The 27,317-nt window shown below is 43.7% G+C and overlaps 1 protein-coding gene across 1 annotated transcript; it reads right to left on the reverse strand.

The window, feature by feature from the left end:
* Nucleotides 1-1,089: 1,089 nt before the first annotated feature.
* Nucleotides 1,090-27,035, reverse strand: LOC126404579 (GRB2-associated-binding protein 1-like). The gene is made up of 13 exons (XM_050067924.1): nucleotides 26,498-27,035; nucleotides 16,715-16,843; nucleotides 16,187-16,352; nucleotides 15,505-15,691; nucleotides 13,062-13,720; nucleotides 8,185-8,267; nucleotides 7,980-8,089; nucleotides 6,994-7,289; nucleotides 6,551-6,622; nucleotides 4,730-4,826; nucleotides 4,060-4,192; nucleotides 3,603-3,737; nucleotides 1,090-3,268 (listed from the first exon to the last, which is right to left on the reverse strand). The coding sequence occupies exons 1-13, from the start codon at nucleotides 26,570-26,572 to the stop codon at nucleotides 3,083-3,085; spliced, it is 2,328 nt and encodes a 775-aa protein (XP_049923881.1). The 5' UTR covers nucleotides 26,573-27,035; the 3' UTR covers nucleotides 1,090-3,082.
* Nucleotides 27,036-27,317: the final 282 nt, after the last annotated feature.

A 27,317-nucleotide genomic window follows, 5' to 3' on the forward strand; every position in this document is an offset into this window, starting at 1 on the left:
ATTGATTTCTGTTGGCGTGCTGTCTTGCGGGCCTGCACGGCGGAGTGATACTGGCCAGAAAATAGTCCCAATTGATAGCAAGGTCTGACGTAATGTGGGGATGTTTTAAAATTGTTGAAATAGTCTAACAAAACACATGCATACTTTTTTGTAGCTTAAAACCTTTTGGTTACGTGTCCCCGTACATCTTCAGAACTACTTTTTCTCTGGTAAGCTACGGTTGATTTCTCAGAGCAGGAGGCTCGTTGAGAGTAGGGACACCGTCACATCAGAGCTACAGATGGTCAGCGTCTCACACAACTTCATGTCCAAAAACCTGAACTATCACTTTAAGGCAACAAATCTACCTGGTTAGGTTAAGGCAACAAAATTACCTGGTAAGGCTAATGTAACAAATCTACCTGGTAAGGTCAAGGCAACAAATCTACCTGGTAAGGTTAAGGCAACCAAATCTACCTGGTTAGGTCAATGCAACAAATCTATTTGGTGAGATCAAAACAAATGTATTATATTAGGTAAAAGGTAAGTTTTTTTTAGTCATCGAGCTCTTTAGTGGAAACAGTCTGCAATAGTTTGTGTTATTGTTAGCTAGTGCACGGTAAATATCCTTTGCTCCTTCAGCATCAGGTTCTTATGTCAACGTGATAACTGGCTGACGGACTTAAATCTGTTCTGTCAGTATTTTGTTTTCCATTTTAGAATAACAAATACAGACTACTGCCTCCTGCTGCTACTGGGAAATATTTCCTCCCATGTAGGTTTAGAACGTACGTGCTGGTTGGTCATTGGCTGTAGTCTTTGCAGTATGTTCAAGGGCAACTTTTGGCCGAGACGCAGGTGATGTGAGGCATCGCAACAGTCGCCCTTCGTCGCCAGTAGCTCTTTGATGACAGTTTGGTGTGTCTAGGCCTGTCAACAGCTCTGAAGGCAGCTGTAGTTTGCTGATTCACAAGAACAATTTGCAGCACCTAGTGGCCAGTAGACGAACTGCATGTTAAAGTTTATGGTGCTGATAACTTGGATTCAAGCAGCAGTGTGTCATGTAACAATCAGTCAGAAACAAACTGGAAGCCCACAGAGTGTCGTCAAGTGTTTATTCATTTATTTACTTTTGAACAGTCCTGACTGTAATCACAGAATCAATGACATGATTCAGCAGCGACATCACAGATTCGATTTGACACAATCACTCACTGCACATGAAGCGGCTGGGATGATTACACAAGAAAATTATCACTGATAATTATTCTGATTTGTTAATCATCAGAAGATCTCATTCGTCCCACAGTCGCCCATCTTTTCACTACTTCAGCAGGAAACATGATGTTCAGAGCTCTAACTGATGCTGGATTTACCTGTACTGACTGTCATTTCTTAGAAACTAGTGTCAAACCTGTGATATTTAATTTCTACAACATTTCTTAGAGGCAAAGATGCTCTGACAGAAGAAATAATCTAGCTGGTTAAATCAAATCTCAGCAAGTGGAGTTGAAATCCTCTTTGGCTACAACCCAATTACCAGCAAAAATGTCGCCACTGTTTGTTTCTGCAAACCCACGTATATGTCACATTTGTACATTATAATGTAGAGAATATGCTGAAACTTTACGTCACTTTGTATTTCAACAATGCAGTGGTTAACGTGGTTAGGTCTAGGCACAAAATCCACTTGGTTATGGTTAGGAAAAGATCATGTTTCGGCTTAAAATACCCTGCTTTTTCATGGCATTTCCCCAGCCTGAAATACAGGCTTTTTGTGGTACTATCCTGACCTGAAACACAGCAACGTCTCGGCAAAAACCCCAACGTTTTGTGGCTCTATTCCTGCTAGAAATGAGCAATGTCTCTGTAAAACAGCGTACCTTTTGCGGTACTATCCCGGCCTGAAATGCAGCAACGTCTTGGTTAAAAAAAAACAGCATTTTGTGGCACTGTCCCAGCTAGAAACGAGCGATGTCGCTGTAAAAATGAAGCAGGCTTTGTGTCACTATCTTGGCTGGAAATGCAGCGATGCCTCATTAAAAAACAATTCCTTCTCCATGGCACCATCCTGGCTAAAAACACAACAATGTCTTGGTAAAAAAAACGCTTTTTGTGGCACTATCCTAGCGAGAAATGAACGGTGTCTCTGTAAAAACGAACCATGCTTTTAGTCAATATTCCATCTAGAAACGCAGTGATGTCTCAGTAAGAAGCAACCACTTTTCGTGGCACTTTCCCGGCTAGAAACGAGTAACGCCGCTATAAAAATGAATTGTGCTTTGTGTCACAATCTTGGCTGGAAACGCGACGATGCCTCTGTAAAAAACAACTCAATTTCCATGGCACTATCCTGGCTGGAAACACAGCAATGTCTTAATGTAAAAAATAAAAGCAAAACACTTTTTTGTGGCACTATCTCGGCTTGAAATGGAGCAATGTTTTGGTAAAACACAACCACGTTTTGTGGCATTATTCCTGGCGGGAAAACAGCATTGAGTCGCTAAAAATCACCCACTACAATGCCACTGGAAACATGACAATTAAAGTAGTCTACAGCTTGGCAGGCGTCTCACGTAGGTGTCACGCCATCCACCGTCCCCTCCACCTGTGGATAACAAAGTCAGCTCATGCTCTATGTCACTTTAGAAACAAATGTAAAGTATCCAAGGTTTGCAGAAACACACAATGCCGACGCTCTCCTCTGGCGACTGAAGCTGGATTAAAGCTAATGTTTACTAACGATATGCTGATGTAGAACCATGTTCATCATGCTCTGGATGAATCTATTGGCACACAAACTTTCCTCTATTTCGTTCCATAAACAAAAACTGTACTTTGCAAAATCTCTTTCCTCAGTGACCACATCTGAAAATGTCAATTATTTAATTATGCAGATGCATGATCGCCGATCCATTCTCTATACAGCTGTTATCACTGGCATTGTTTTTGTTGTCAAATGACTGCATTTGAGTTTTAAACCGACATTTTAGGATGTTTAGAAACAAGACTTAGAGGATTTATGACTTTAAAGCAAAGTGAGAAGTAACTCTGATTGCTGGTTTCAAACAGTGCGCCTGTGTGTGTGTGTGTGTGTACATCTCTAGCATTTCTCTTTCTCCGTGGACATCCTCCCGTCATGCCATGCTTCTCTGGTGTTCCTCAGGGCCTTGGTTCTTTTGGGGTCCACCACCACATAGTCCACACGTGTACGCTCGCCGCGTGCACGCTCCTCGCCGGCTGCGGCCTGCTCGCCGTCGCCACCTGCTCCATCTGCCGTGCAGCGTTTCTGTTATGCACATAAAAATATACATTTCATCATAATGATTGATGCAGGGAGAGTTTCAAGAGGAAAAGGGTGTGATGCAATAAAATATAGACTAGAAATTATAAATGTGTCACACACATTGAAAAAGCATACAAAGAAAGAAGAGTGTTCACTTGGCGCTCTCTAGTGGATAAACTCCAGCCAGACATGAATGATTATTTATTTCTCAGTTGATCAATTATTGGAAAATTATTTAAAAAAACAACAGAGCTGAACACTAACTTTAACAGTATGAAAAATAAACAATGTTTTTGTTAGATTTCCTGATTTGTGTGACATGACAAAAGAGTGCTACCTGTCTTGTTGGTGTTGCCCGCCCAGTGTGGAGGTCAAGGTCCAGGTACTCCACCTGTTTGTCGCCTCTGGCTCGCCGTAGCAACGGGCTGCTGACTCCGCCCTCTGAGGCCCGGTGCAGCATGAGCCTCAGAGACTGCACACACACAAAGTTTAGTTAAGCATATGATTGAAAGGGGACAGTAGAGACAGACGGGGGTGACAAAAAAAACAATTTAAGGAAGAAATATAAGGAAGGAAATAATGTTCGAAAAGTAGTAATGAAGCCAAAACATCAGGAGGGAAGGAAGAAATCCAGTAAGGATGGATAAACAGAAGAGGACAGATGGAAACGAGGATGTGAAGAAGTGAGGAAAATAGGACAGAAGAAAAACAAAAATGGTAAAGATGGAAGGAGAAAAGGAAGCGAGGAATAAAGAAAGGAAGTACTGTAGGAAGGAAGGAAGGAAGTGCTTTACCTGCTCCCCGGCGCTGAAGCTGAGGCCTGAGGTTGGCGTCATGGCGACGTAGCTGTCATCGGGGTCATCAGAGTCAGAGGAGGGGGAGGAGCTGTGAGCGGAGGTCGGCCTGACTGACCGACGACTGGATGGACTGACACACACACACACACACACACACACACACACACACGATTATTCAATTAACTGATTAGTTGATCGACTATTTTAACTATCAATTAATTCTCTAAATCATTTTTAAAGAAGCATTTCACTGCTGGAAAGGAGTTTAAGATGTAGAAAACCTACAACTACCAGAATGCACTGTGCTGCACTGGACTGTTAAAGGCTTCCACTGGTGGCTGACGTAATGCGAGCTTGGCAACTCTGACACAGAAAACAACAGGCTATAAAGTCTTCACTCTGCACAAGCTCAGCTGTTTCTGTTTTAATCTCTATTACTTCTACTTCCATGACCACAGCTATACTCTCTGGTTAGTGGTAATAACCTGCAGTGCTTCTTCATCACCACAGGGGGGCAGCGGAGTGCAACACAGCCTAATGTAACTGCTCAGATATCCACACATCATGCCTCACTGGCTCTGTAGTAAACATTAAATATTGATGTGTTTTATAGTTTTCCGTTGACGCTGCAATAAGCCAGCACACACACAAACACACACACACTTACTCTCGCGTGAAGGTTCGAGTGACAGGCGAGCGCACAGGGGGCGGGACCTCCTGCCAGTCCTGCTGCGCTGGAGTGATGTCCAGAGGAGCTGGTTTCACTAGGAGGGGGAGAGAAAGACTTCTTACTTGTGACTGTTTTTTGGAAACAGATAACTGCAGACTGAGGGAGCTTGCAGTGGGAAATGAAGTCCCATTCATTTTCTAATGCAAGCACTGATTGGACTTTTAGTTGGGTAAATCTGGGAGTGTGTAGAGAGGAGACTGGAGGGTCTGCACTGACATGTCACTTGAGGTAACGGGGGTCTGACTTGTTATTAGCTGCTGGGAGGGTCACAAGAAGCACCAGTGTGGAGATGGTGCATTTGGACACCATCTGAAAAAATGTTGGCACTGTACGTTTCTGCAAACAAGATCGTCATGTTGCACCGCCATGTTTCTACAGTAGCCAGACAAACCAAACACTGGCTCCAGATAGGGGCATTCATGTTTTCATGTTGGACACCGCAGTAATACGCCTATCTAGGACAAGCAGCATCAGAAAAACACACAATTTTTAAATGTGAAACTGCTTTGTTCTGTGTTTTTACTGGTTTAAATCACCTGGTACCGTTGTTTTGGAGAGGAGGATACCTCTGTGGACAATTTGGCTCCTGGTTAAAACCCCCTGAACAATGAACACCAAAAACGATCTAACCTGGAGAAGTTACAGCTGATTGCAATCTGTGATCCTCACCACTAGATGCCACTAAATCCCCCTAAATCTTACACACTAAGCCTTTAAAACACCTATGGTTGCTGGCACAAAAGCCAATGGATAAGCAGGGACGGGCTGGTGAAAAACACTTGTTGACGCTCAAGCAACTGCTGGGAAACGTTGCGATGTGGCGGTGGAAGACAGTCAGATTCTGTGCCAGAAACACCGCTGGGAATTGCTAAGGGTCGCCAAAAACTATTGGTAATGTTGTTCCTGTTCCAGATGTCCACATCCAACATCCTGCGCAAGAAACAGCTGTTTGAGGCTATCAGTCTTCCTTTGTCTGCTGTCTATATGTGACTAGGTGTAAAAAAAGGGTGTCCCCTCTGGCACCTATCTGGATACACTTGAAATCACAAGATATCAGTGTTTATAAAGAGGATAAATAACAGAAAAATTAAATACTAATGAGACTCATTATGTATATGAAAATAAAAGGCTCTATACAGGAAGTAAAATCTCTCAAGAGGCAGCAGTGTTTGCAGTGTGCTGCAGAGGCAGCTCTCCAACTGCGAACCTTTACTAATATTTAATGTGACAGTTTCTATAAGCTGCAGCTCTATATATGGAGCCGTGGCTGCCATGCCCTTGTACTGCAGCCTTGTTGAGCAAAGTGGAAACAGGTAAATAATTAAAACTAAAAGTGGCCAGAGGGGAACAAGAGAGATGAGGAATGACAAACAGAGAGTAACGCAGAGGGGGAACATGGAGAGAGCAAGTGGGAAGAAAAACAGGAGCCACTGGGAGAGAATAAACTATCGACTATTTCAGGAACAGAAATCAAAAACATTTCAGGCATTAAGTGTACAAACACTGACAGAAATGTGTCAAACAGAGGCAGGAATTATTTTTGTGGTGGAACGCAAACTACATGTAGTGTACTGCAGACATTCTGTATCAAGGAATGAAGTTTGCAAGATGTGGTTGAAAGCTCTGGATAAAGCTAGTAAGTAGGCCTTGAACCAAGACTGTCAAACTGCTATAACCAAGGTCAAGAGTGGATCCGTTAAAGAGGTGGCGCTCATTTCAGTTTCAGTCTGTGCTGTCAGTTCAGTCAGCAGTTCGTACCTCTTGTCTTGTTTGTCGACTCTCCAGCAGTCTGGGCGTCTGTTCTCTCTGCAGGCTGACTGACAGAAACTCCTGCAGCGATCAGAAACAACATCAGAAAGCTGAAAGCATAAACTTATCAAACTTATCAACGGGAATGCTTCTGTTGACGTTAAGAATTTACTTCCTAAATTCTATGCAAAACAAAACAATCATTGTTTGACTGAAGGCCCTGAATCAGTTTTGGTCATTGTTCGGCTGACGATGAGCATCTGTCGCCCCCATTAAGTTGCCCCGCTTCAGCCCCTGTTGGCTTGTTTTCATATAACCTGTTGAATTGACGATGGCATTGGCGGAGCCCTTTGGTGAATGAACTACTGCTACTACATCTCAGTTCTCAGTTACTGACATTTTGAGGAGTGAAGGGGCCACACATTAAATATCCCAGATAACCATCCACTCACCTCTACGTTGTGGTTTCAGGTTACGGTGGATCGGAGGCGGCATGGCCTCCACCTCCACTCCACCTGCAGTGTTCGTGGTGTTCCTTCGGAGCGGCGGGGTGAGGGGGGCGACGGGAGTCAGGGCGGAGTTGCGGAAACCCATGTGGGCGGGTGGTGGGACTTGCCTCCCCAGGGACGCCAGGTCAGCTGTGGCAGGGGTGGGATGAGTGGGAAGGGACGGGGTGAGGGGCGTCATGGGGACGTAGTTGCCATCCTGCAGCTGGACAGAGGGGTCCGAGGGAGGATGTGGAGGCACCCTAAAACAAAGAGGAAGAGGTTAGAATCTTAGGGTTCAAGGATCAGCTGGGTTGTTCTCCTGGTTGTTGAAATGGTTCAAGCTGAATCTGAGAGGGTTCTACAGGAAGGGAGTCCATGAATTATTAAGTAGGTTCTTGGGCTCTTCAGACTTATTTAGGGTTCTTTTAGGATCCTTGATGAGGTCATGGGACTTCAGCAGGGTTTTAGATTGTCATTGAAGGGGTTCAGGACTTACTGGATACGCATAAATATCGTTTCCAGTAACTAACACACAGAAACCTTTGCTCCCCAGCGTCCAGTACCCATTATTTATGCAGATTTTAATGTATAGATAGTTGGGTTTACCTATCGCGGTTAAGATAAGGATGGGTCGTTCAACGGTTGCCTAGCAACAATTGAAAGAAGACGCAGCTAGCTGCAAAAAGCTCTTAAGGGCATTTCAGGGTTCTTCAAGAACGTTTAGATGAGTTCAAGGGGTCCGTGAGTCTTTTAAGGGTTTTCTAGAGACCTCTTAGGGAGTTTCAGCATTATTTAAAGGTAAAAACTTAAGACTAGCCTGATTTATTTCATTCACTATAACATCTTTGCTCCCAGGTTTAATTCTCAGGCCTCTCATATCATATAACATAAATATTTATTATGTAAATGTTAAAAAATATGACATCTGTTGGTCGTTTCTTCTGACTGACCTCGGTGCAACAGGAGGCTCAGTGGTGGCGGCGCTCATGGGAACGTAGTTTTCGTCCACGTCATCATCTTCAGAGCAAACACTACCCAGAGGTACCATGCCTTTATTAAACTGAGAGAGAGAGAAACATTTTGAAATGACACAGAGATAAAAATGCTAGACAGAGCCGGTATTTTATTTTTTAAGTTTTACAAGTTTTAACTTACGAAGTAACTGTTGAAGCTCTCGCTGAACTCAAACATGCTCGCTCGGTCGGACAGAGACCGAGGGATGTGAAAAGGGTCACAACCTGAAACACAGAGTGTATAGACATAAACCACCTGAAGCAAAGTAGCTCAGAACCAACAGTTCAAAGTTATGTCTGTGCCTGTAGAGCTGGAGCCCGGAGGTTAGCTTAGCTTCGTGTAAACACTGAAAAAAACTGCCCACTAATGCCTCTGAAGCTACTGACTTTTGTTGTGTCTCGTGTGTTTAATCCGTCCAAAATCAAAAATGTAAAAGGTGGGGATGTTTCCCTCTGCCTCCACTCTTTATGCTAAGCTACGCTAACTGTCTGTTGGCTCTAGCCTCAAATTTGGCGTACAAACATGAAAGTGGTATCAATCCTCTCATCTAACTCTCAGCAAGAAGGCCAAAATGTTAGTCTCCCTAAATGTCAAAACTTGCACATGCAGCATAGTAACCACTATTACAATGTAAAAATGACATGTGACTTAATGACAGAACATTTGTGCAGCTTTGACACTTGTGTTGACTGGATGGAAACAGAGCTGCAACAGATCTGAATGTAAATGGACACTAATGCTGGCCTCACACCAAACAACAAAAGTTTCACTGGCGCAGAGAGTTGTACTTCAGTGGCCGTGCGCGCCTGTGATCTCGATCTTTGGAGTAAGAGGGCGATCACACCTGCAAGGAGCGCTAGGAACGAGACGCCAGTAAAACAACTGATTCCCTATGATACGGCACATCTGACTGGTTTTCAAGCGTTTTTTATAACGAGTGTCCTTCTGGCGTCTTTTTAGACGTGCATTGTTTTTCTGGCGTCTTTTTAGACGCGCGTTGGTAGACGCTGAAAGTTGAAATAATCTCAACTATTGGGTGTCAGGTGCCAGTAGTACCATAGCTCCGTCTTGGGTCCATTTTCAATGTTTTGATTGCCCGGTTGCGCACGCACCCCAACTCTACAGGCGCTACTCATAAGGAGCGCTTATTTTAAGGGTGTTTCAGGCATTTCAAGCGTCTTTGAAGCGTCCGCCTTTCTAGCGCCACCTGTAGGTGTGATCGGCCCCTAAGGCGGTCATAAAACTCAGTCTGAGCTGTCTCAAGTATTCTGTTTCTTGTGTTGACGTTCCGACAAAGTAGTACGTTTTTAGTCTTGGCTCATGCGAATACTGAAGTTCAGTGCAAATTGTTAGGTACCAATAGCTGCGCTCTCTCCAACACCAAACAAGATGCAGCAAACCAAGCAGACAGCTAACATGAAGGAGATTCTGGGGAGGTGCAAGACCATGAACAAGTCTCGGTTCTCTTGTGCTGTGGAAGAAGAGGAGAAACCGGTGGAGTTGTGGGGTGAACGAGAGTCGGTGTTCAATTTGGCACATATCTTACCCATCAACCAACACTTGTGTTCGTAAGAACTCTTGTTCTTGAAATGTCTCTCGATCCCGCCGTCTCCTCCCGCTAAAATACAGCAGCTAACCAATGGAGGCTGGTAGCGAGTTGAGGCGACGAAATCCACAATGTTAAGTTTGTACGTAAAGACGTTTATCTTTATGGATTATACTGATGTGAAATGGACAAGAATACTGTTGACCAATGACGTCTTTTATTTTGTGTTTTGGATATGTGTAATGTAGTTCTATCCTTACGCTGATTTTGTGAAATACCACCTCATTTATTACTTATCAAAATGTGTATTTTTGTTAAGGTTTGTTTGTTAGTTTTGTTTATTTGGAGGTGATCAAATATCCCACATTTAGAGCAGACCTTGAACTTCTCATGTCCGTTTTGTGTATTGGATAGACAGGCGTCAATCAATCAAGTTAGGGTGAGGATTGTGACCTGTTGAATTCTGCGAAGGGTGGGACTTAGTTCAGAGAAGACGAGACGGAGCGAGGAAGGAGAGGATGATATGCTGTTTTAAGTTCGTTATAGTCATCATAATATGCAGTATTTTGTAAGAAGTAAGACCCAGTGGGATTGTGACTGTGTGTAACCTAACTGGCGGGAGTGTGAGCCGTATTGGGAGACGTTCGAGTGAGTATTGTTGCTAAATTAGCTGCTACTGTTAGCACGTGAAACTGAGTTAGCTGAGTAGCTGCGCCTTCACACCTGCGTCAGGCTGCATGTGGGAAGCCTGGGTTTATTTACAAGTTTCTGAGTGAGTAACGTTATAGATATTGTGAACTGTAAAATGATGCACATTTATGGTTTTCCAACAGCATATTCATTTGAGGTTTTGAATTTTAATGTTCTCGCGAGAACACAATTTGAATTTGCTCAGCGAGTCACTCTGGCAATCAGTAGTCTGGGGCCGTTTAGTGGCCGTTTTGGTAAGAAGCCGGAACCAGGGCGAGAGAGACAGGGTCTGCAATTCGATGGATACGCCTTTCCTTCAAAATAAAAGCACCAAGCTAATAAAAATGCGGTGAAACTTTTTTTTTAAAATAATATAATTTACAAGAAAAGCCCCAAGCCATTAAGTTAACCTTTTTCTTTTAATGTAAATTGATGGTGCGGCAGAATTTAAAGTTTTACTTTGGTGAACACTCTTACTTTGGTGAATTTGGTGAATTCTGGATCCGCTCTCTAGACCGGAACCAGAATCCAGACAAAATTCAGAGTGAATGGAAACCAGGCTCTTCCCCGTTCCCCGTACGTGAAGAGCCTGGTGACGCGAGGCTAGGCAATCAGTAATGATGCTCATTACCCATGCCCTTGATGACAGCGCTCCAACGAAGGCCGCAATCAGTCAGTAAACATTGCAAGATGGCTATGGATGAACACCAGTTGTTTGAAACGGCTTTGGCCGCTACAATGTTAGACCCAAAGTTAGACTTGGCTTTTTCTCTAAAAGAGGAACAGAAGACGGCGCTCGAGTCTTTCCTTTGCAAGAAGGACGTTTTTGCTGTTTTGTCGACCGGATATGGCAAGAGTCTAATCTACCAGTTAGCTCCGCTGGTAGTGCTCTGGATACGTCACCCCGTGTATTGTTCTGATTAGTCGTAGTGTTATCCAATTGTGTGCAGTGATATTTTCAAATGCATGCTTGGTGCCGCCCCTCGAGTTGGGCCATTTTCATTACTCATGGCCAGACCCTAAATCTTTCTAGATTTGGGTCTGGATTTCCAGGCTACAAGAAAAGGGCTATAGTAGAGTAAGTATTAAGCATGGGAGTTAAAGCTCACACATACAGTACAGCTATATTATAAGCTAACTGGGCTTCTTTGCACCTTGGTTTTGAATAATATTTTTGTACACAACTCCCAGTTTTATATTTGTAGCCATCACCTATTCATTTCCCATGCAAAAAGGTGTTTAAGTGTGTAATCACAAGGCTTTTCTAAGTCTTCTAGTGTAGGCATTGGAAAGCAAACTTTTGTGTGCAAAGCATCAAGTCCTGAATATGTTCTGAAGGTACAGATTTAGTCAGTTTTTACCAACCAGTCTGGAAACAGAGATCTGGCTAAAAAAAAACCTCTTTGTGCTGCTGTGGGTCAAAGTTCTCATCTTATTAATGAAACTAATTCCAATCAAATAATGGTGCAAACAGGCACAAATTGTTTGAGCTGTGTGGGGATAATCCATCAGTGCTGCCAGTTCTGCACAATAAAGCTGCTTAATGTGATGAAGTGCCCTCTGATCTCCTTAAAACTCTCTGCCGGCTAATAGTGATGATAAAACTTCCTACAGAGATTTCTCCGCCCCCTGGTGGCCCTACAACACTTCTGTTCTGATTTGCAGGCTGGTTGACTTAAGCCGAGAAGATGTGGGGACCCAGATCTCTGCTGTCTGCTCGATGTTTTAAATTGGCACGTTGGCAGACTTGTTTGAATCAAACTCCTCCTTTTCCTTTCTATATTAAAGTAATTATGCAAAATTTTGGGACATACACTGATTCGCTTTCTTTCGGAGAGTTAGATGAGAAGATTGATGCCACTCTTGTCTTACTGGAGGGGAAATATGAGGCCGATTAGCTTAGCTTAGGTCCCTATTTTCTCATATTTTTGTGTCTAAGTGACTAATGGAGACAACAATTTTGAAACTGGGCCAGTTCACTAAGGTGAACGTGATAGTTTTAGCCAATTTACCGGCGAGATGCTTTGACACACTGCCACAAAATACCGTCTGTCTCTACCCAAGCAGCGCTCAAATGCTGTTCCAAATTAGTGTGCACCAAGTCTGAAAGAAAGACTGGATGATTAAGAGATATATATAAAAAGACGAATCACCACAAAATTGTCACTGGCCTCCATGCTGTTTTCAGCTGTTTACTAACCTGTTCTCTGGCCTGTCCGAGAAGACCTATTTTTAGTGGTGTACACACGTATACGCATGTTTAAAAAACTCACGCACACATGCTAATTTTGCTGGAAAAGGGGTGCTAGTGTTTGACAACAATATGAAAAGGATCCCGACAGAGATAGACCTTTTTTTGAATGACGTGTGTTTTATGATGATAAAATTACTGTTTATTTCAATGGAGACTGGTGGGTTTGTCGGTAGCGATTTCGGGGCTGTTTCTGATTGAACACAAATAAATAAAAAGGTCTGTCTCTGTAGGGATCCTTTCCATAACGTTTCCAGACACTAATCATCACAATCTGAGCCTGTCAGTGGCAAAAACAAGCACTTTAAGTGGACTTATATTGACGATGCACAATTGCCCAGTAATGTTATACTGCAGCCTGTCTTGCTGCTGCTGCCTGCAGCACTCTCGCTCAGTACCGGACCAGTTCCAAAAATAGTTTTCTCCGTTAGTCATTTAAACACAGAAACATGAGAAAATAGGGTCCAGGTTGAAAAATACCAAAGTTGTTACCCTTTAACGAGAGCTAAATCATGGCTGTTCTCTTCTCACCTGTCTGTGTGCGTCCTGGCGCAGTGATAGTGTTGCTCCTCGGCAGACCTCCCTCCGTGCATCCATCCCTCTTCTCTGGCTCTGAGGTGGATCGGGGGAGCGTAGCGGGCCACATGCCTACAGCTGAGCTCTCTCCCTGGGCTGCGATGCTCTGGGGCTTGGGCGGGCGCGGAGGAGGGGTCGGAGTGGAGGCGTGGAGCTCTGCCTGCGTCAGGGAGTCCACACTCGGGGTAGAGGATGGGCGGCGAGGGGGTCTGGGTTGCGTGGTGGACGCCGGTCGAGGGATCTGGTAACCACTGTTGGTGAACGACTGCGTATTGGGATGCACGGTGCAGTGTGTATCATCGCTGAGAGGTATCGCCACGGGTCGCAGGTGGAAATCCAGGGAGTGCTTCCTGGGGTGAGGAGAAGGGTGACAGCGAGGTCTGCCGGCTCGTCTCTGGAGGTCAGAGGTCGTGCTGACATCCAAAGACTGGCTGAGAGGACCCGTCCAAGGGGCTGTCCTAAAGTTGGAGGAAGAGGAGGATGGAAGTGGGAGGCCGTTGGGAAGGAGGGAAGGAGAGGAGGAAGAGGACGAGGAGGAGGAGGTGGCTGAGGGAGGTGGGTAAAGGTTGTCGTTGTAGTCGGTTTCAAGGGAGGTGGAGGAACCTAAAGGAGGCCTGGAGACAGAAACATAACATATTAAACAAAGAGTTATACGATAGAAAGAAGTTATCTGCGTGCTTTGAGTCAGAGAGCTCCAGGTGAACTCCAAACTGAATAAAAACCTCTTTTTCATTGTGTTGTCCTGATGACTTGTCCCATAAAGGTTTTTTCCCTTGCTGTTTTTGGAAATGTGTGGGTGTGATCCAGGCTAAGATAAGCCTGTAATCCCACTTCCTTTGATTCAACACGTCTAAACCTGTACTCTGACTGTTAGTCTGGGTGATTTAGCTTCAGCTGGTTGTCTTTCGTCTGAGTGGAAAAGTTGAATTTGTGCATTTCTAAATATTTTTTGACACCTGTTTTTTATAATTCTGATTTGTTTTGCTTGTTTTAAAGGTCCAGTGTGCAGGATTTAGGGGGATATATTGGCAGAAATAAAATATAATATAATACGTATGTTTTTTTTTAGTTTACAATCACCTGAAAATAAGAATTATTGTGTTTTCGTTACCTTAGAATGAGCCACTCATATGTACATAGAAGGCAGTTCCTTATCTATGGAGATCACCATGTTGCACCGCCATGTTTCTACAGTAGCCCCAAAAAGAAAAACCAAACACTGGCTTTAAATATGACCATTTTTTCATGTTTTCGTGTCAGCCACCACAGTTAGAGGTCCCTCCTCCAGTTTTAATCACCTGGTTGGTTTGTTTTGGGGAGAAAAGGAGCTCTGTGGATAGTTCAGCTCCCAGTTAAAAGCTCCTGAACACTAAAACCAATGAACACTAGCTGGGTTTCCATTTTACTTAGAAATGCGCAAAATCTAAATAGTGCAATCAAAAACAGGTAATGGAAACAATTGAATTTCGCAAAACCTCTCAAATATCTCTAAAATTTTTTTACGCTCTCGTGAGGTGGTTTTTCAGACGTGTTGATACAGATGTATGTTGCAAAAGTGTAATGGAAACACTTTTAGCGCATTAACACGTCAAGTGACCCCACTACGTCACCGGACTGGTGCCGTATAACCAAAACAAAATTATCCGCTGCCTTCGTCTTTTGTTAAAAATGGTCACGGCAACAGCAGTAGATGCAACCAAAACAACATTGCCAACATCAATAAGTTTACGGAGTAGACTCTTTTTTTTTTTTTTTTTTTTTAACGAGAATTACGCAATCTCACGAGACGGAGCTTTACGAGAATTACGGCTTAGATGTCAAACACCCTTCAATAGAAACACCTGCAAGCGGCAATTATACTTTATCGAAACTGTCAAAATTTTGCTTTAATTTTGCGCAAAACTGTAATGGAAACCCAGCTACTGAAGGAACTCTAACCAAGATAAGTTTCAGCTGGTTGTGATATGCAGTCTTCACCACTAGATGCCACTAAATCTTACACACTGGACCTTAAATAGGTGGTTGTCACTTGGGATCAGACATTTGGGCAGAAATAAAATACACTTTTTGTCCTCTGGACTTTTGCATGATGGATTTGTCTGCACTCTTCTCTGCTGCTCATGCAAACATCAATTAAATCCCAAAATAATGTTTGTGAGATCTTTGAGGAAGTGTAGTTTTATGGGATTTGAACAGAAATGCTCTCTGAACACAGGAGCAAAGTATTCTGGGTCCTACATTTATTTCTTATTTTGTCTTTTTTCTTTCTTTTCCTAGGACTGAGGTCTGTAACTCTTCAAACTCTTGAAATCATGGGTGTAAAGAGACTGAAAACAGTTTCACATCCCAAAATTAAGTCTTGTTTCCTGTATTCCGCTCTGTGTGTGTGTGTGTTTACCTAATGTGACTCTGGCAGTGCGACAACCACAGGTAATCTTCTTCTGCATTTCCGTCGTGCTCGAGGTTTCGCACACCCACAGGATCATAGGGAGGTGGGAGAGACCCCATTACTGTGGTGACAGTGCCGCTGGTCGGAGTCATCGCTGGGATGATGGACGAGCCGGAGACAGGAGGTCTCTCTGGAACTGTAGACAGAAAAGTCCCCCAAATGAGGAAGAAGCAAGTTTCTGTGTGTCTGCACGGGGCATTGTTTGTGTTGGAGTGTTTGTGTTATTGCGTGAATCCAGACTAATTTAAAACATCAAAGTGATGCATCTTGATTTTAAGTTGGTTTTAAATTCCTCGCTATTATTACAAAACCTCGACAAGGTTCAAATGACTGCAGATGGTGAAGCTGTTATACATGAAACCATGTGTCATGATATTTTATATTACCATGTACACATCTGAGTCACCTACGTCCTAGAGACATTTCTGTCTATCTTTTCTCTCTACATGTTCTCTCTCTTCTCTCCTCCCACTAATTTTCACACTTAGTCAGCCTCAACCCACACATGTATCCATTTCAAATGCAAAACAAGAGAGGTGCGATGTGTCTATCCGAAAGCTGAGCTCCCCTTCGTCCCTCTTGGGGTCAGTCTATCCCTCCTAACTTCCTTCTGTCCCTCTCTCTGCCGTACCGTCATCAGTCGGGTTGAATCCGCAGAGCAGGCAGATGGAGGACACCCAGCGGTTCATGTCCTCCTCAGACTCGGCCACCAAGTACCACGTCCTCTCCTCCGTCCTCAGGTCGAACACAAAGCTGCTCTCCAGCTCCTTCTTTGTGAACGTCAGGCCGGCATCAACCTGAAGAAGAGGATACAGACAAGGAAGAGAGGCTGACTGGTGAATGAATGTTGGAGAATGTCTGAAACTTCTGAGCCTACCCCAGCTGAGATTGGGCGAGAGGCGGAGTACACCCTGGACAGGTCGCCAGACTATCACAGGGCTGACACATAGAAACAGACAACCATTCATGCTCACATTCACACCTACGGACAATTTTGGCCCAATCCCAATACCCCCCCTGCCCACTACCCCTTGGCCCTCGAAATGAAGATGAATGAACGATTGGTAGGGGTTGAAATCTTTCCCTAGGAATTGGAACACCACCACTGGCTTGACTTCCACTAGCCATTCAGTAGTTCTTCAACATGGCGTCTGTTTACCTGTTCACACAGGTTCAAGTTGATGGTCCTGATTGGCCGCCGGGACTGCTGGTTCTTGAAGTACTGCAGGACGTCTGGCTCTCCGCTCAGCCGACCACTTCGCAGCACAAACCATCGTCTCTTCCACGCCTGGAGAGAGGGAGAAAAATTATCAGACATTTTAGTCTTTTCTTTCCTTACTGACACAAAACTAAATACCAGCTGAGCATGAAAAACCTTCAGTACTGATGTTTGAATTTCTTTAGAAACAACTGTATTACACGGGATAGGAGGTTTTTACCAGGAGCCAAACTGTCAGCAGAAGTCTCTTCCTCTGCAAAACAGATGGACCTTATGAGTAAAACCGCACTGAATAAAAGAGTTTCACATTGCTAAACAGTGTTTCTCTGACACTGTTTGGCATGTCGGAGAGCCAAGGGCCATATTCACAAACATTCTGAGAACGCTCCTAGACAGATCATAACTTAGCCAAATTTTTTTTTAGCAAGGACTCCTATCCCAGGAGTGGTTTAGGAAAGTTCTCTGAGCAAGGTCGAGACAGAAACTTTTGTCTTAGTGAGGAGGTGTGGTTGACCCCGTTGCTCGGTGCGATGCATTCTTTTAACAGATGTGATTGGTTGTCACAGACACACCCTTTCGTGAGCCTGCAAGGTGTGGACACCCAGTGGACATGAAATGAACTGCTGGGATCACTCCGCTGATGGAAGGTTGGGACAGACCCAAGTCATCACAGCTGCATTGTGGCATTTTTCCAGTTTTCCAAATATCTTACGACTGCGATCATTTTATTTCTGGTGTTATAGCGTTAGGTAGGGCATGTGTGCGTATCCCTGATGACATCAACCACAAATATTCTCCCCGCATGATCTAATCTGTTGTATTTTATTGACTCACTGTCATCCAGAGTTTGGAGAACATTTCTCTGACCTCTTTGTGTTTCCTCCATTTTCTCCTCTGATTCAGAAACTCTTAAACCTCTTAAAAGTCCTGGTCACTGCTCCAAACAGTTTGTTACCTTTGGAGCTCTTTTAAGCTCTGAGATCTTTTATCTTTACAAAGGCCTGGTCTTAACTCAAAGGGGAAAATCCGAGGGCCGAGTAGAGGTCTCTTCCTCTCCAAAACAAACAGAATACTAAAGCAGTTTCACGTTAAAAATTTGTGCTTGCCCGATGCTGTTCGGCTCATTGCGGTGGGGCTACCAACTACAATGTCCGATGCGAACACGTGAATGGCCCTCTCTAGGGCCAGTGTTGTGTTTGTGTGTTCTAGGCTATTGTAGAAACACGGTGGTGAAACGTGACGATCTCTGTAGACAAGAACGCACTCCTTATGTAGATACAAACTGCTCATTCTAAGGTAACAAAAACACAACACTTTTCAGGTGATTTTACACTAAAGAATACTTATTATATTGTATTTAATTTCTGGCAATATATCCCCCTAAATCCTGCACACTGGACCTTTAAAATAGTCAAAGTAAAAGCAGTCATTGTGCAGTAAAGTGAGTGTTTCACTATCATATCTGACGTTTCTGGATTGATATTACTGCTGCAGTTTGCTGCAGTCGATGTTTAAGGCATTTTAACTCCTTAATTTACTGTTGGGTAGTTTAATCAACAGAAAGTCCCTTATATTATATAAGATCATCACATACAGCATCATATGTGAGACTTTTTGCAAGATAAAGTATTCTCGGCTGTAGATGGTTGAAATCAGTTCAGATAATGTTTTCCTTTCCTTCACGCCCCTCTCCCTCTCCAACATTTAGACCAACTCTGGTGTCTCTCTCCCATGTCAGAAGTTTAACACTCCAGTGCACATGAATGTTAACTAAACATCCCGCACACACACATGCACAGTGACTTGCTAAATGCTTGACACTTCTCTCAGGTTGTTGCCGTCATGCGCTGAGCATTGTGGGTAGGGTCCATCTCCCATGAGCGATCCGCGGGATGACACCTCATATTTCAGACATGACTCACTGTCCTCGTGTGCGTGCATGTGCGTGTGTGTGTTTGCGGGGTTCCTGTTAGTGTGTAGGTAGTGTGGGTGAACGGCACATCATGATTATTTAAACGTGAGAAGCAGAGCATGAAGAGGGATTTTAATTTAATAACACACACACAATCTGCACAAATGATGATGTCAGTGTTTTTCTGTTTAAGGGAATCAGACAAAAACCTAAAAGGACACAGAAGTGGTGAACAAGAGTGACTCTAAACATAAGACTGAGCTTTAGGATCCACCTAACGTGGCTAAATTCAGCGTGTGTGTGTGTGTGTGTGTGTGTGTGTGTGTGTGTGTGTGTGTGTGTGTGTGTGTGTGTGTTTGCCAGTGACTTTCCACCAGTCCACTCCAACAAACCAAATCCATCTCTTCCGATCCCTGTTTGTGTTCCTCAACAAAACCAACGTGACTCCAGAGGCATGCCTCTGTGTTTGTGATCAAAGTGCACAGCAATTAAATACTGTCGAGCACCACATTTCCCCCCCCTCGCTCTCTCCAAACACAGACAGGAAGAGGAAGTAGCCGAACAGGAAATGCCAGTAAGAGATGGCAGTAGATGTGTGTGTGTGTGTGTGTGTTTGTTTGCCCCCGTCACTCTGTCATCTTCAGGCTGCTGCACAAATAAAGGCAGCAGGGTGGCAGCGACAAGAATGAAAATATTTTTCTACGTCTTATGAAACAATAAAAACTGTATGCAGCATTCACCTTTCAAGGCTTTCTGTGGTCCCAGACATTTTTTTCCTATCCCATGGTGTTAGGAGGAGTGTGTGCAAAATGAAAGCTTATCAGTGCAAACAGACTTCAATGGAGCCCGAAGAAGAGATGACAAAAATGTCAGTAAAAAGTCTGGGAAAATTTCTGTGAATTCCTCTGCAGCTTCAACAAAGTCTCTTGTGTCCATTCATGGACTCGTGAATATCTAAACACAACTTAACTATTACAAAGCAACTGCTAGATTATCCTCCCATGAAGGAATTTGTTGTGCTCGTGTTAACTCGCTTGTACTTTTGCTGTGTGTTTACACTCACAGGCGCACTGCTCCCCGTAACACCATTGGCTAGAAAGATTTTTCTGGGGCCATGGAGAACCAAGGGTGCGAGTACGATATTGTTTCTGGGGGAACTCTTCCCTTAAAAGGAACAGGACTGAGTTGCACCTTAAAATCCATCACTAAGTTTGTGGGTAAAGTCCCTCCTAATCACTCACAGCTAGTTTCAAGCTAATGATTTAATAAATTTGGCTACAGTTAGCTAGACTTCTGCTTCTATAGTTGGTGCAGCAGCTGCTACCCATTCGGGACAGGTCAACATATATAGCAAGAGAATTTGGCTGATCCAAACGTTCAAATCCATGCAGACTCATACAAGATTTGTTAAACGTCCAGTAAGATTTAAGCCCTGTTTCCACCAAACGCTTTCGATATGGTACCTTTGGAACCAAAAGTAACCCTTCAGACATGGTACCTAGACTCTAGTGTTTCCACTGTAGAACGACATGGAAGAGGACCTGCTCCATATGTAGATGTAAACAGCTCATTGTAAGGTAACAAAAACACAATGATTCTTCTTTTCAGGTGATGATAAACTAATGAAAACAGTTATGTAATACACCATTTCTGCCAGTAGATGTCCCTAAACCCTACACACTGGACCTTTGAAGGGTAACTCAGTATTTTTGCTAAACTGGACCCATTTCCCCGTGTTTTTGTGTCGAAGTGACAAATGTCAACAACAGTTTTGGAAACTGGTGCAGTATTGAATGAGACAGGCTGCAGTGTAACCACTTGGAGCTAAAGTGCTTATTTTGCCCCTTGGCCCTACTCCTACATTTGCGCGTTCCCGCGAGGGGTAGGGGTGTCCCAATTCCTTTTTGCGTGTAGGGGTAGGGGGCATAATGAGGGGTAGTGGGTATGAAACTAACCCTTTGGAGCGAGGGATTTCAGATGCTGACATGCCAGCGAGGGGTAGACATCGCCATGGCTACCACTGAGCAAGAGACGGGGAAAAAAGTTCATACATAGCTAATGTTACCGTTGTCAGGTTGCTTGCTAGCTAGCTAGCTAGCTTGCACTATCTAGCATCTGTCATCTGTCCTGTTCTGCAAAATTGTTGGATTTTTCACATTACGATAACACGCCAGCTAGTATAACTATGGTGCCTCGTAATGTTAGCTGGTTAGCTAGCTAGCTAGCAGAAGTCCCCTGTCGTCTGTCGTTCATCAAACGAAGCATGATGAATACAGCAAAAGCGATCGGTAGGATGAACTCAACTGGAGACTCCACTGTAGATGCCGGTTGGAAATGTAGATGGCTCGCAGCTTCCTGTTTAAAATAGTTATGTATGCGTGAACGCATTCTTGGAACCCATCGGCTGTATTCGGCATCTGACTTCCGGCAGACCGACACGATTTTTTGGCATTCCTGTTTGATTTGGGGGGAGGAGGCGAATTTCCGTTTCCGACTTCCGTTTATATATAAGTAAATATGCTGCACCACTGCGATGGATTCAGAGTTTGCAGTGACACCAATTATGTTCCGCCTCGTTAGTTCACCGCACGGACCGCTTAACCTGGCAACAACTGCAGCTGGCTCAAACGTGATTGGTCAATATCACACGGACTACGAACAGCCTACAACTGGAAACCAGGGCTCTTCCACTCTTCTTCCGGAGGCAAGATCTCCGGGGTTTGCCTACAGACTCTACATTCACTGAATGTAGAGTCTGTATATAGAGACTAGCGTGAACGTAACCGACGCGGTGACGTAGTGAGTGGTGTCCCAATTCCTAGGGAAAGATTTCAACCCCTACCCCTCCTTGATTTATTTCGAGGGCCAAGGGGTAGTGGGCAAGGGCTAGGGGTAGTGGGCAAGGGGGGGGGTATTGGGATTGGGCCTCAGTGTCTGACATTATGGAAATATAGCGATTTTCAGTCCGTTTCCGGTTAAACAAGAATCTTACTCTTTAACAAAATGGCTCATATCTGTAGGGATCCTTTCCATAAAGTGTCAGACACTTAAAATAACAATCTGAGCCTGTCAGTGGCAAAAACAAGCACTTCTAGCAGACGTACATTATTGAGTGCACATGCCCCAAGTGGTTACTTTGAAGCCTTTTTTCGCGGCTGATGGCTGCAGCACTCTCTTTCAATACTAGAGGAGTTTTTAAAAACTGTTGTTCCCATTAATCACTTAGATATAAAAACTTGGGAAAATAGGGTCCAGGTTGAAAAACACCCAAGTTATCCTTTCAGGAATGTCTCAGCTAGTAAAGATTTGAGTAATGTGTAAATCAGCTGTGGTGGTTGCTGCTTGAAAAATCTCACCTTACACTGTACCTTTCCTCTGCCTGCACAAAGTAATACTAGATCAGAAGATAATCTCTTTTCCTTAAACACTTTCTCTAATCTCTCGTCCACCTAGTCTCACTCGTTTGTTTTCCTCCTGTGACCTCTGACCCTGACAGGAAGAGGGCACAATGGATCTAAAATAACACTTCCTCCATCCTGTCTCCAAACCAAAATTAACACCCGACCTGAATAACAACACTGTCCCACTGTTCACTTCCTCATTTACAGATCTGTTCCTCCTCTACCCATCACGGTTAACGCTGAGTTCTCAGAACTGCAGACGTGCCCCTCAACAACACTTTCAGTTTGATGGAATTCGCTGTAAACACTGTGAAGAAACTGAAATTAAATGTTTTCAGTTGAAATGAATGTAGTTTTCACTTTTACCTCGTCTGTTATTTTCATGTGCACCACGCTGTGTCTTATTGCTTCCTTAAAACTCCCATATGGCACTGAAAAGCATCAAAATAGTTTTCAAATTCCTGTTTAAATGATAATTTCGGCTTTCGACGACTACTTTCTGAGTAGTTTTGTCCATCAATTATATCATGTCATGTTGATTTTCCAATTAATAAGTGACTTGCTAAGATCTGGGAACACAGCAACATTGCTGCAACTAAGTCAGACAATCATACAGGTTGTCTAAAACAACACGGTCTTACTCCAAAGTCGAAATCCTGCGCTTGGGCAGCGACTTGCGACATCAGACTCAAGCGGAAAAAAAAGGCGTCCTTTAACATCAGCATGATACGTGGCCGATTGCTGTTATAGTTTAACTGTGCCCGGCGGCGAAAATGACTGGATTACGTGATTTCAAAATTCCTTTTTTCTTCTAAACAACCCATTTTCAGGATTTGATCCTATCCGATAGCCGAAATCCGATCAAACTACTTCTGAACAGCCGTGCCAAGGTCAGATCCACGAGGGAACCAACCCGGTTTCACTCTGAAGTGGTCGAAATCCGGCGCTTGGGCAGTGACAATAAAAGCATCCTTTAACATCGTCATGATACGTGGCCGGTTGCTGTTATACTTTAACAGCGCGGTGTCGGGAAAACACGGCAGGACAAGAATGAAAGTTAAGGTGGCGAAGGTCCGAGTGGGGAGGGCGGGAGCGGTGGTGGACTTTCACCCAAGACAGTGGTGTTCTTGTCCTGTAAGATTATAAAGCCAAACCCTGCTGTTTTTTCCTGAACCTAACCACGTGTGAAGGCAAAAAAACCCTGGCAATTCATGCCGTTGTTACGACATAGTGCGTATTTTAAAAGAGACTGTATGCAAACGGTAAATTTCCTGTGAAAATTGAAGCGTTTTATGATGCTAATAATTTTGTATTTTTACTCAAGTAAAAATTTAAATGCAAGACTTTTGCTTGTAGCATTTCAACACTGTGGTATTACTGTTTGAGTAAAAGATCTGATTCCTTTCTCTGTCACTGGGGACATATTCCTGATAGGAATTATGACCTGAATAAGACTGAAGTTGTGATACGCCACAGTTTCCTTTCTGTTTAATTGACCCCAAATGACTTCTTAATCATTTTAGTTCACCGTCTGTGGAGCATCAGTGTTCTTCCACAAATAAACTCTGATGGAAAAACATGGCTGACGCAGCCATCCAAGCTGTGAGATCTGTCACACGGGACAGTCTGTTACCTTTAAAGATACGACTTTCCTTAAACTGTGTTTGACCTGATGTGTGTGTATGTGTGTGTGTGTGTGTGTGTGTGTGTGTGTGTGTGTGTGTTTTGTTACTGAAGGTTGCAGAATTTATCATTCTCGTTGGTTTTGTTCCAGTCCATGTGTATGAGTGTTTCCAAATCTTCTAAATCTTCAGGGAGGCCCCCTCTTCCAACCAGACCCAGATGAGAGCGATTAGTTTATTACATAACACACACACACACACACACACACACACAGCTTTCAGAACAGGGAGTGTATGTACGATGAGGTACACTCCACGAACTCTGGCCCAGCACGTATAACGTGAACACATGAACACAAACTTTGCCTGCTGCAGCCATTATATGCTGCATTGTGTTAGTGTGTGTGTTGACAGTAGACACACAGCTGGCCAGACGGTGTGTGTGTGTGTACACACTGGGCTGTGGATACCATCATGGCTGAATGCATATACAATGGGCAGTTCCTCTTCTTCTCTCTCTTCTTTTCTCCCTTGTCTTCCACATTTCCGTCTTTGCTTCCAAGCACATTGTCTGTGCAGTTTGTTCCCTCTTAAAAGCTTTTACTGGGGAGGATCATGACATTTAGTAACGGGGAATGTGGGTAATGAAGTCCCCGTTATAATAACAGATAAACCTCTTTTCCATTCACTTCATTCAGCCGACATTTGTGTCAGTGTCTGTCATCATGTTGTGGGAATGAAAACCCACTTTCTCCACATAAAAAAAGTTGCTCTTCTTGTTTCCAGACAATGACTTTGCCTCTCACCCATTTATTCTGTCCCTCACTCCGAGGAAAAGAAAGTGACTCGAAAACAGGAAGAGAGAGTAAATGAATGAAAGAGAAAGGGACTGGAAAAAAGATAAGAGAGCAAAGTCTTTCTCTGGAGAGAGAGAGAGAGAGAGAGAGAGAGAGAGAGAGAGAGAGAGAGAGAGAGAGAGATTAAGGGAAAATATGTAGAGGAGAGATGAGATTAGCTCAACTCACTGGCAAGGCATGCCAGATATGCAGTGTGTGTGTGTGTGTGTGTGTGTGTGTGTGTGTGTGTGTGAATAACTGCCTAAGCCGCTTCTTTAATGGAAAAGCGAGCCGTGCTACCCTTGGACAAGCGTGCTTGCATGCTGATTTGGATTATTCCCAAATGTATTGGATTTGTATACAGTATATCTAACTTTTTATATAGCATTTCCTTTTAAAGTAACATCATCTATCTGTCTATCTGAATTGGAATCAGGCAGATTAAGGTACTATCTCACCCCCAAAATGACAATTTCAACCACTTACTGCACCCATGTACACTGGAACATAAATTGCACCATAAAATGTGCAAACGTATCCAACTCTCCATTCCAGGCACACAGCCAGGCTGTCAGTTTCGGGATTGGAAAGATGCTAAAGCATCTTAACATTTTTGTACATCAGCCAGTTAGAAACACTTGTTTCTCTGACAGATCATGTTGTGTTCCTTGGCACCGGCTACAAATAAGCTGTGTGGATATATTTTGCAAAACAAAAGCACGTGTAACAAGTAGCTCGTTTGGTCCGTGTTGACCAACAGGAAAACTTTGTCAAAACATCCGTTTGCAAACTCTCACAGAATTCGTGCAGTGTAATCCAAGTCTTGTTTATCCAGTTGTATGTTCAGTACTTCTCTACAGATGGTCCTTTCTAACGGGGAAGGGACTAAAAGCGAAACTAATCGGCGCTCTGTTCAAAGCAAGATTCCAGTAACAAAAACGATAATTTTACCTCGCCGAACGCAGGAGTTGCTGATCTACCGATGCCTCGATTGGTAGTTTGTTTGTGTAATTGTGCGACTTTGGTGAAGCAGAACTAACCTTTTAAAACACCAAAAACACAAACTAACTAACTGACTGCAGCAGCAGTAGACCATCAACTCCCACATTCAGCGAAATAAAATTAGCACTTTTGTCAATGGAGCCTGGCTTCGTAGAGAGCGAAGTTTTCCGATGAAAGAGGCTGTCTGTTATACGAGACTTGGATTATACTGCGGGAGCTGTGTGAGAGTTGGTAAACAGATGTTTTCATATAGTTTCACTGTTGGTAAACGTGGACCCCAGTGACTTCAATTCATACAGAATTTTTAGTTTTTGGATTCTTCGTTCACCATCGAGGCATGCGAGGAAAAAACAGTGTTTTCTTCATGAATTCAATGTAACACGAGGTGTGTAACTGATATACAAATATTCATTTGGGGGGTGAAGCATTCCTTTAATAATGTTCTCCGTATCATCAGATATTTCACTGCTGTCTATTAAGAAATTACATTTTCTGGCTGCCATGACACATGCCAATGTATTAATAAAGTCTCTACATTGACATGGTTTTTACCACAGCTAGCCTGCATGCTACCTAGGCTAAGTGTTTGTGCTTTAATTTAGTAGAAATAAAAAATAAAGCAGATAGAAAATGCATATTCTGATAGACCAAAGTTAACCTGAAACATGACATTACTTTCTGTCCAGTCATGGTTTCAGACAGCTTTGTTCTGCTGAGTGTTTTATCAGTTTATGATTATGACTCTGTATCTTTAGGACATGACTCAGTAAGTAAACAGTGATGAAATCAAGAGCTAATCTTCAGGCTTATTAAAAGTACTCAGGAGCGTGTGTGTGCTCTGCTGGTGCATGTCAGATGGATGTGTATGAACAAACATACACATACAGGGTTTAATGAGTGTTTTTAAAACTTAATCTGAGGTTTATTTTTGCCAAAAGTGAAGTACTCACATAGCGGCGTAGCTTCTTCTCTGGTGGTGATTTTCTCAGCCAGCCCTCACACACCACCTCCCCTGCTCCGCTCATCCTGGCACCAACCAAACAGACTCCAAGACAGACTTTCAATCAATCACCTGGGCCTCCAGTCAGGTGTCAAAGCTGAGAGCACTTCACTTAATCAACCAGGATTCCACTAGCCAATCAAGTGTGACATCAGACAACCAGGTGTCAAATCAGGAAGACCTTTCAATCAGGCTTCACCCAATCAGGCGTCTGATCAGACCTGAAATCACTTGATCTGGCTTCAAATTCGTCACCAAAGCTTCCAATCCTCCAACTGATCCAATCAGAGCAGACTCCCGGTCATGTGAAGAGAGTTTAAATCAGCTGATAAGGTCAGTCTACGAACTGCTGCTGTAATCAATAAACTCGGCTGAGTGATCCACAACTCCAGCAGTTTCCATCCACACGTGAAGGAGCCGCTCCTCCGTCCACGGCTGAGTCACACCTCCTTCTCAAAGGGTTTCTACTTCCCAGCAGAGTCTCTCTCCCTTCCCTCCCTCCCTCCTCCCTCTCTCTCTCTGGTTGTGAGATAACTGAACACAATGCCTCAGCTCGGACATTCCTTCGCTCCTCTCCTCCCACTTTTCCCTCCTCCTCCTCCTCCTCCTCCTTCTGCTTCCTCACTCCTCCCCTTCTGCTCCTGCTCAGGATAACAGGAAACTCCCCCTGTGGATATTATGTGTGTGACTGTGCAGCGGAAGAAGAAGTGCTCAGATATTTGACTCGATAAATTACAAGTAAAAGTCCTGCATTTATATATTTAGAGTTT

This window comes from Epinephelus moara, chromosome 17, assembly GCF_006386435.1.
Source record: "Epinephelus moara isolate mb chromosome 17, YSFRI_EMoa_1.0, whole genome shotgun sequence".
NCBI lineage: Eukaryota > Metazoa > Chordata > Actinopteri > Perciformes > Serranidae > Epinephelus > Epinephelus moara.